Source organism: Rissa tridactyla, chromosome 3, assembly GCF_028500815.1.
Source record: "Rissa tridactyla isolate bRisTri1 chromosome 3, bRisTri1.patW.cur.20221130, whole genome shotgun sequence".
NCBI classification, from domain to species: domain Eukaryota; kingdom Metazoa; phylum Chordata; class Aves; order Charadriiformes; family Laridae; genus Rissa; species Rissa tridactyla.
In genome coordinates, this window is record NC_071468.1 from 33,351,975 (window position 1) to 33,362,243 (window position 10,269).

The window sequence follows — 10,269 nt, forward strand, 5'->3', positions numbered from 1 at the left end:
ACTGATCTTATTAGGGTTAGAAAAGAAAGAGAAGCTCAGTCTTGTGACCAGGCTGAATTCAGGATGTTTATGAGCTTCATCATGCTGCTTTCACTGGTGCCAGCAATGTTTGTATGGTACAGACGGCAGCTATTGACTTTTCCATTTATTCAGCTCCATACTCTTCTTTGTTCTGGGGAGTCTGCTGTAATTAGAGAGTTTATAATCTTTTCTTGTACAGAAGTCTAGTGTTTAGAGTAAGGCTTTACTTGTCAAGACTTTAAGAGTCTGTTCGTGACTCTATATTCGTATGACCCTGGGTAAGTCATTCAGCCACAGTTTTACTTCAGCCTTCCAGCCTGGAAAACCATACGAATCTCAGAGGGCTTGTGTCAAGCTTCATTCATTTGATTGAGGTTTCTGGATACAAGTTGTTTTAATAGGAGAAAAACACTGTGATTCACATTCTTATTGAGCCGTAAATGCTCTCCCTTTATTTTGGATAGAGAAAAGATGTGAAGGGATAAAATTTGCCTGTTAGTCTCATTTTGTATAGCCCTGATACCCACCCTGATACACATATGTTCTGTTAAAAAATTCTCCAGGGCAGTGGCTGGCAACATGGGTGCGTGATTCCCAGGTGTTCCCGGTAGCACACGTCTTGGGACAGTACCCTATTAAGTATTGGGCAGGGACTGGCAGCACCAGAGCAGCAGCATGCCCCTCCTCAGCGTACACAACCAGCAGATCAGCTGGACTCCGCTGCTGGTACTGGGGTATCTCTTTTACCTCCTTCTGGGTGCTATGGTGTTCCAGCTGCTGGAGAAGCAGGCAGAGACCCATTTTCGGGACCAGTTCCAGATGGAGAAGCTCAAGTTCCTGCAGAACTACACATGCTTGGACAGGCAAGCCCTGGAGCGGTTTGTACAGGTAAGAGGAACGAGGTCATATTATTTTGGCTCAAGCATTATTTCAGTTAGAAGAAATTATACTGTTTTTGCCAAGCGTGTCATAAATTGATCTGCTGTCCATGACATTAAAGGACTAACTGAACAAGAGAAAGGCAGATTTCTCAAGCCCATTCACATACCTCTTTATCTTGGTCTATTGCACTTCTTTCTTTTCCCAGTCATGAACTGCCAAAATATACAAATCTACTGATGCATCTTCATGCTACCTTGCAATAATTTAAACTTCATGGTTTTCAGCTCCTTCATTAATTATTACATGGGAATTATACGTGGGGGCAAAAACCAAGAACCAAACCTACAAGAAGGAAGTTGCCCTACCATGGTGCTTCACCCAAATCCGTGCAAATTCTGCCCTTGTTTTCTACCCGAAATTGTCTACTGCCTTTGAAGGTGGTCTTGCACTTCAGGCTTCTAAAGAAAAGATATAGTCAACCCTAACGAGCTGTGTTGTCTGTCACTTATAATAAGAGATAAATGTTTCTTGTTCAATATGGGTGTCAATTAGTGACATCTTCAATTACATTTTAAGCTATTCCTGAAAACAAGGTAGGGATAAATTACAAGACCGTTCTTGGTATTATTATAGAGAAATCCTCTCATTCTCGTATTGCAAGAACTCGACAGAAATCACTGAACTATCACTTTTGTCATGCTCCAAACTTATCGAGTTGCAGAGCTGAGTGCCTAAATGGTTTGAACTCTTTCTACCAGGTCATTAAACCTGATAAAAACTCTAAACATGCTGCAAGTTTGCACTGTCCAAGTCAGAGGACTACCATGAAGGTATACGCTTTTGATCAACAAAAAGCCCAGATTCTGTAAATGGATTTAAGCAAACAGTGAAATTCAGATCAGAAAGACAATGTTCCAGTTACTAATACCGTGATATGTTTCTTGTGGAGCATTTGGCATGGGCCAGAAAATGACTAGTGTTTTCAAGAACTTACATGCCTAAAAACATGTCTATTTTTTTCAGCTTTACCCGTTGGTGATGTTACCTGTCTTTCCCTTAGCTTTGTGGCAATGATGGTAGAGAAGAAAACCCTGATTCTCCTTCTAAACCAAATTAGGATACATCATCAGATTGAAAAGTTTAGTTAAATCTCCAGTACCCTAGAAAATTTAGCGAGGGCTCACAGATGTCCAGATTCTCCTCTCTCTGGCTTCAGCAGAGCTTCCTTAGCACTGCTGGGCTACTCACAGAATCACATTTTGCTGCCTCTCTGCTGAATTACATTTCACTTGTAGGCTGTTCCGTACAAAACCGTCTGAGGGCACTAGATTATCATCTACAATGAACCAAGCTTCAAAGTACTTAGACTTAATGGTCCTCAAGGTAAATGTAAGCACAGGTATCCTCTGACTCACCTGTCATTTATAAGACCTCTTAAGAAATTTGTCCAGCACTTACTAATAGTGGGGAATTGAAATCTTTCCATATTAAATCTCCAAAAATAATGCAAGGAAGCAATCATCTATCTGTACTTTTTAACGATATGGTTAAGGAGGCCTATTCATCACGTCAGAAGTTCCAGTCTGAAAACTGACAGTATTCATGCTGTGGTGAGGCACAGCCACTAGACTTGGTCTGCTCAGCTGACAAGTATAAAGTGTCTTGTCTTATTGCCAGTTCTTTAAACCTAAATCCTGGAATGTGAGAGTCAACGTAGGGTTTCCTTTTGTGTATCCATTATCATTAATAATAGAGTTGTTGACTTGATTGTGCATGAAGCAAATTCTTGCCATTCCATGGCCATAAACTGCATGAAACTAAAAATGCCTAGCTGAGAGGTGGCCCTGAGCTGCAGCTCCTAAGTGGAACAGCCTGGAGCTTTGGGAAAGTGCAAATCTAAACTCTGCAATCTAACGTGTCTCTGGTAAACATACTTTGGTCAGCAAATTATGCCATTCTGACAGGATAACTGAGAAGCAGATTCATTGAATAAGGAGGTATCTTTTTTAAGTCCCTATTTTCATTACGTCCATACTTTTTCAGCCCCAAAGGAACTGATATAAATATTGACGGGGAGGATCAAATCCTTGTCTGTGACCACAAGTAGCTGCAGTGTGCATTGGGAGGGGGACAAGAGCACAAATGGCAGGCAGCTTTTATTCTGTCCACATCCTACTATAGTGTGATGTAGGCTCCATACTCTTACTGTAAATTATAGCACGTTGCTTTTACTTACAGGCTACTTCCGCTCTCAAAGACAACAGCTAATGTTCACCAACCATTCAACAGCTGCCCTGTCCTCACTCCGGCCATAACCATTACCTGAGGTATAGGCGGAAAGGAGCTAGGAGCCATTATAACTGACCCATATGAACCTGTTTGTTTAGGGATGATTCTCCTGGACACCAGGATGCCATTTCTTTCATGGTGCTGTGCTTAAAAGCAACCATCATACAGAGAAATCTGGCCTTGTCAGACTGTCCGACGTGTTCAACATTTACCTTACCTTGTTGGCTTTCATGATGTGAATGTAGCTCCTCTGAACTCCTGCGCATTGAAATGGATAGAACTGACAAGTGTTCCTTACAGGGATGAATTAAACCTGTGACTGTTTTAGACATTTCAAAAGACTCGCGCTTCAGTAGCTTCTGTGTGTTCCTTCTAACCAGCAAATAAAATTGTAAACTCTAGATAATTAGGCATGTCAAATTCTTCACATTCTAAGAACAGGCTTTTAATAGATAATGTAAAGTTCTTTGTCATACTGAAAAGAAACTCTGCTGGCACTTGAATGATGAGATCACATGTAACGATGCCTAGCAGCCCTACCTGATGGACTTGACCAATGCTGTAGGATTTTGTACTGAAGGAATAACATTAGCTATTAAACTTAGGACACTCAATCCATCAGCACGGATCAGCTAATATTGCAGAACCTATGCAAAATCAGATACCTTGTAGTGGGTATTTTAATCAAATAAGCAATCCCTCTAGCATTTGAATCAAGAAAGAATGTCTTCTTTGGTCTCATACTCCTGGAACCAAATAAAGCTGAGGTTGCTGTTGAATCCTGTTTGTATTTTGCATCACACAAAAGTCTCTAGAAAAGATGAACAAGTAATTCCTTCAGTCATTTGGAAAAATGATTAAGGCTGTGATCTGGACATCAAAATTGGTATGTAACAAAGAAGGAGATTGTTGAAACCCCAGCCACTGAGGAGAAGGTAACCAGTCTCCTTCAGAGAAGTCTTCAGAGAGAGCAAAGGATAAGGCAGCTAATAAGACATTTGATGCATAAATAGGAGTAGCATTTCTTTTGTACATAATACTTTTGGTCATCTGGTAAGAGCTATGTGGAATAGCAGAGAATATTTCATTAGCTAATCTTTCAGACTAGGAGAAGCCTGATATTCATTGAAAATTATTGGGAAGTCATAGCCAAAAATAGTAATTCATCCTCACCAGTACTTACATGACAGAAACAGAAATAAGCATGTTCCCCATGCCCTTCCCCACAGACACAACCACTTATACATGCACAAATTAAAAACTGGAATGAGATGACTAGACTAGGGAAGGAGAGAAGAGGAACTGCCTTTATTTTTTATGGCATAACTTCACTTTCTTTTCCCTGTTTGATTGCTCTGGGGACTCCCTCCACTCCCTTTCCCTTAGCCTTCAACTCGTTATGGAATCTATCCTACTTCAATGGCCAGTTCTCCAGTGACAAGAGTTCAAGTTCCTGGCCAGCTCTATTTCCAAGATTTGCCATGTCAGCACAAAGCCATTTTAGTCAAACTCTACCCTGTTATCTACACTGTTTATTGCTCTGCTTGCTCAAGATGGAAAGCAATATTTACTTCTCTCTTTTTTTCTGACATTCTTCCTGATTTAGTCCAATGGGTTGCTCATCTTTGCTCCTTTGACCTCTTCTGCCTCAGGTCCTCATGGAAGCATGGGAAAAGGGGGTCAACCCAGAAGGAAACTCCACGAATCCAAGTAACTGGGACTTCAGCAACTCCTTCTTTTTTGCAGGAACTGTTGTCACCACTATAGGTGAGGTACTCTCTTTCCTTATAAATTGGGGATTCCTCCAGCTGTCTGTAAGGCCCCCAGAAATGTACATCTGGTGGACAGAATACACCTGCAAGACAATCTTTACTACTGTGACTTACAGTTTTCTATTGGTTTCCAATTATACCTGTTATTATTGTGTGTCGAGCATATTTCACCTGTAAAAAAAAAAAGCTGAATGCCTACTTGGTACATGCAATATGATTTTGTACATGCATAGCACATCTTGAGGTTGCTTTGAAGCACTCGGTTCTACTCACCACAAAATCAGAGACCTATAGAAAATTACAATAGTCTTTAAAAGCAATATCTTTCATGTTAAATTTTCTGTTAGTAGTAGCAAATGCACAGGGCTCTATCATAAGCTCTGGCAATTTGTAGGCAGATTTAGCTGAACAGAAAATCGTAGGTCCTCACGTTCCTGAAGCTTAATGTCATTGAGCTTCCAAGCCTAGAACTTTTCATCATGGCCTGCAGCCTGACTGTAAAGCCTTTTCATGTAACTGTTTTCTTCTTTTTTTCCAGGTTATGGTAACCTGTCCCCAAGCACGGTGGCAGGGCAGATCTTCTGTGTGTTCTATGCCTTATTCGGAGTGCCGCTCAACCTGGCCTTCCTTAATCAGTTGGGGAAAGGTCTTAATGCTCATCTGATTACCTTGGAAAGATGGGTGCAAAAGCCAGGCCGTGCCCAGGTACAGTGTCCCTCTATAATTTATTTCCACTATTTTAAAACTAATTAAAGTTCTCTTCTCAGATAGGTACTGCCACTGCTAGATTGGGTTTCCTTGTGTGTGCCTACATTTTTCTGAACCACAGCAATTACACGGCCTTTTATATCGGAAAATTGATATACTCTATCTACAATAGCTTTAAAGCAATTTGCTTTTGCTTGAAGGACTTTAGATTTGCCTTTTTAAAACCTGATTCAGCAAAACTGTTAAGCAAGCATGGCCTCAATTTTGAGCAGGGTCCCTAAACTCTGGTGACCTTAGCAGAACACATGCACATACACACATTGCTGGATCAAACTCTTATTATCTAGCCTATGCTAGTACCTATCCAAAATCTAGCTCTACACTGTGCAAAGACAATTTATTTTTATTGGCCGTCTAATCTGTCTTGAATTGCCTTCCCTGATTGTGCCAGCAATTTAGCACTTCCTTCCTTTTCTTTTCTTGAAATGTAAATAAATACTCCTTCTCCTTAGTTATAGTTTATTGGTGAGTCATTGAACTAGTCCAGATGTATTGGAATAAGGGAAGCACTGATAACAGAAAATACATGAAGGTCATTTACAACAAAAATAGTGCATGTTTCTGAGTAAAGATTCAATGAGTTGATCCCTTAAGTTAGGGAAAAAGGAGATAAGATATGTTAGATATGTTAAAATATTTCAGAGTTCTGGCACAAGTTTTTTTTCTCTTTTTCATTTGTAAAATCTCTGAGTCACTGCATTCTTTGCCTACACTGGGAAATATTTGCTGGCAAAGCTATAAAGGTACTGTCAAATGCAGACTTGGTTTATATGAGCAAAAAGTTTTTTAGCTGCATTACCTGTCTGTTCCCCAAATATGTGCAGCTCTACCACCTGAAGGATTTTCATGCTAGTATAGCTGCATCTTTTTTTTTTTTTTCTTTTCACCCCTGAATTAACACCTCATTTCTGGCAGAACTCCTGTGATCAGCAAAGCTTTGGACGTGTATCTGCTTGTTCACTCTGAGAAGCCTCTTCCAGAAAGTTTGTTCATCTCCTTTTATATACAATTTAATCATGCTTTGGGAAATTATTTACAATCAGTTCTTCTTCATTACTGACTTACTGTCCCCGATGTTATAAGTTTGTACCAGAAAGTTCTTAAAAAACAGGGCAAAAAGTAGTATTGTGCGTCTCAGTATAAAAATTTATGCAAACTGTATTATCTAATTAAAAGCTATCACACTTCTGGAATGAACTAAATGAGAACAGATACCAACTATAACCATGTCGATCAGTAGTTCTCAAAGTGCTTTGCAAATGAGGTAAGTATTATACAGCTGGAGAAACATGGTACATAATATAGAAGTGATTTGTCAAAGTCACCCGGGAGGCTCATGCCAAGTTTCTCAAGCTCAGCGGACTATTTTATATGTGAGATAATACAGAGAGAGAATAAAAACCCTGATACCTGAACCTTCCACTTTATAAACAGTGGTTTGGCTTTTCATCCAATCACAATAGGTACATGCATAGAAAAGCATACTCTGGTTTGAATGCCCTTGAGGGCATTTTTAAACAATTGCAATGAGTTTGCATCACTAGTCAAAAGTTCACCAGATTGTGTTCCCTGGAAATCCATGAGTTCCTGATCCTCAGTGCTAAAATCCCCTGTCATGACCCATCCACTGACCCATTCTGTGTACCTATCTGTTGCAGCCACATATGCGGTAACTTATGTTCCAGAAGGCAGACGGTTGTACTGAGAGACACAGATCTGCCCTGTGCTGACAGAAAACAGTTCTGCTCTGAATGCTTCAAAGTTAAAAATAAAAGCAGGCAAACTGACTTAATTTAGATTTCATCCAAACATATTTTTGGCTGAGCTCTCGCAAGCCACTTTATAAATCTTTGGAAGCAGTCATGGTGAAGAAAACTTTAATTTGTTCTTGCCAATCTTTGTATCGTGAGTTATGCAATAGTTGGTGGTTTTCCTCAAAGACAGGAGCCAATTGATTACGAGAGCATCTCCACTTGAATTGAATTGTGGTTGCCATAATAAGTTTGAAAATATGACTTGAGCATACTTAGAAACTCATTACAAAATGCTTTTAAAAAATCCTCCTTTTTTCCTAATTTTGAGTGGTTTTGTATTCATGATTAGGTACAGTATCTATGTGCGGGGTAAACAGCGAGATCAGCCTGCATTGCATGGAAGCATTGGTTTATCCTTCCTTTTTTGGACATTTTCTCCCAGCTGGAGTGGGCTTGTGATTCAAGAGCAAAACAGGTCCAGCTATTTCCACTAGGCAACTGCTCAGTGCTGTTTAGCTGCCATCTTCCTTTTATCTTTCAGGTGGTTCAAACACTGGCAGTGACCATCTTCCTGACCACTGGGACCTTGCTTTTTCTAGTGTTCCCACCATTGGTCTTCAGTTACGTAGAAGGCTGGAGCTACGGAGAAGGCTTTTACTTCACCTTCATCACCCTGAGCACCATTGGATTTGGGGACTATGTAGTAGGTAATAAAGAAGGTGAACTGGATTGAGCTTGATTGAAATTAGTTACACTAGTATAAAGCTAAATACAGAGAGCATAGATATCCATTCCACTATAAATCTGGTACATGAGTGAGCTGAGCCAGATTGGTAATAATGAGCTACTGTATTATACGACACAGGCATTCTTCTCTTGGCAGCTAAGCTGAGAGTCACCAAACTCATTTCACATACGCCACTGAACACCCATTCAACAGCAGCTATGTCCAAGCTGGTACAAATGTGTTCCATGAGTGACAGGTGGAATATAAATGAAATCTCTTTGTCACTATTAAGCCTTTGAACCACCCTCTCCTAACAGTGATCTATTTCAGCAAGTGCCTACCATTACTAATACGAAATCATGTCAAATATGAAATGATCAGTACTTACAACAGGGAGAATGTTACTGACAACCCCAGGACACCTGTGAAAGAAAACAAACCCTATGAGATTACATAGTCTTCAGAGATACAGGCTGAGACATAGTAGTAGAGGCACGTGAGGGGCTATTTTTCCACCCACTTATTTGAAAAAATGCTCTTAACAGATTATGCATAGTGTGTTTATTTGTTAAAAACACTAGGGGCTGGTACTTCACAAGTAGTCTCTCTCCTCTCCGAGAGGTCATAAGTATGTCCCAAAAGGAGATAAAAACCCATATCATGCTGAATCTGGGCACCGTGGAGTTTCATCGTGACCTGGATGACAGAAACTAAATGGATGGCTGCAGTGCAGTCCTGTGCGTCAGCTGCGCCGATTGTCCATGCTGTGGAAATATCAAACCAGGGATTAAGATTCCCATAACCACTTACTTAAAATGGCTTCATTTCCCATATAATATTCTCCAGGTGATTCTGAATCCTGGTTACTGAGGTATATCACCCTACAAAAATCAATCACCATATCACTGAGGTAGTAAACCATATCTTTCAAAATCATCTACAATCCCCTGTATGTCTCTTGAGTAAAATATGGCTAATATGATTTAACATTGAGTTTCCAAGATGAACTTTTTCTTTGTCAGTGGAATACTTGATTTTGTGCATCCCTGTTTAACATTAGACAAGCCTCAGCTTCAGAGATTTGATGCCAACTGTCCTAAGCTTAACCCGAGAGTTGGAACACAGGAAAAAAAAAAAAAAAAGAATGCTCACAGATCAGATCAGACAAACTTGTTAAACATCATACACTTTTTCAGGGGGTGGGGACGGTGTATGAGTATGTATATCGTCTGGCAGACTGAAGCTGTCAAGATTAATAGGCAAGGTTTCCTGGATTTTTCAGGCACAAACCCCAACAAGCACTATATCCCAGCGTACAGGAGCCTAACTGCGATTTGGATTGTTTTTGGCTTGGCCTGGCTGGCTCTGGTCTTCAATGTGGGAGCTGACTTGATGGAAAAATTCCTTCAGCTAAAGTGGCACAAGCCTGACTTAAGCTTGGCAGAAGGAGCCACAATCAAACTGGAAGATGAACCGGAGCAGCCTAGAATCCACATCCCCAGCTGAGCAAGGTACACAGAAAGCAGTCTTGAAAGCATATCATTCATGTATATCTCACACTAAGCAAGCCCTGTGGATAAAGGACTAAACCCCAGGTTGTGGACTGTTTCCTAAGGGGGAAATGTTTCAGATGCACTGCAGTTTCCACTCACTGTGTAGGCATCAGCCAATTAGAACCTCCAAAGAAATAGCACATGTGGCAAAACTACTGTCCCAGGATTCATTTTCCACTTCTCATTCAACAAAGGCAACTTCCCGTGAAGTAATCAATTATTATCCTTTCTCTTTCTCCAGTGGAATTCAGTTCTTATGGTCACTCATTTTCAAAAAATCCAGAGTGACTGCCTCCCAGCTCCAATGAGAAGTCAGGTCACCAAGAATCTCAAGAAGAAAAAGTCAGGTACAGAAATCTTTCTTCATTTCCAATCAGAAGACAAACAAAACCACAGAGGAATATCGACATTAATGACCACGTGCTTAATGACATCCATCCAACTAAGATTAGTTTGATATTGTATGAAATTAGCAACTTTCATATAAAATGATAACATTTCTT

At 40.2% G+C, this 10,269-nt stretch overlaps 1 protein-coding gene across 1 annotated transcript; it reads left to right on the forward strand.

Moving 5' to 3' along the window:
• Window positions 1-696: 696 nt before the first annotated feature.
• LOC128907072 (potassium channel subfamily K member 16-like) lies at window positions 697-9,719 on the forward strand. The gene is made up of 5 exons (XM_054195461.1): window positions 697-909; window positions 4,845-4,959; window positions 5,503-5,669; window positions 8,028-8,193; window positions 9,496-9,719. Exons 1-5 carry the CDS (start codon window positions 697-699, stop codon window positions 9,717-9,719), a joined length of 885 nt encoding a protein of 294 aa, XP_054051436.1.
• Window positions 9,720-10,269: the final 550 nt, after the last annotated feature.

Coding starts and splice junctions, on each gene's coding strand:
- LOC128907072 (XM_054195461.1), top strand. CDS start 697: ATGCCCCTCCTCAGCGTACACAACCAGCAGATCAGCTGGACTCCGCTG. Junction 5,670..8,027: donor AAAAGCCAGGCCGTGCCCAG/GTACAGTGTCCC, acceptor TTTATCTTTCAG/GTGGTTCAAACACTGGCAGT. Junction 8,194..9,495: donor ATTTGGGGACTATGTAGTAG/GTAATAAAGAAG, acceptor TGGATTTTTCAG/GCACAAACCCCAACAAGCAC.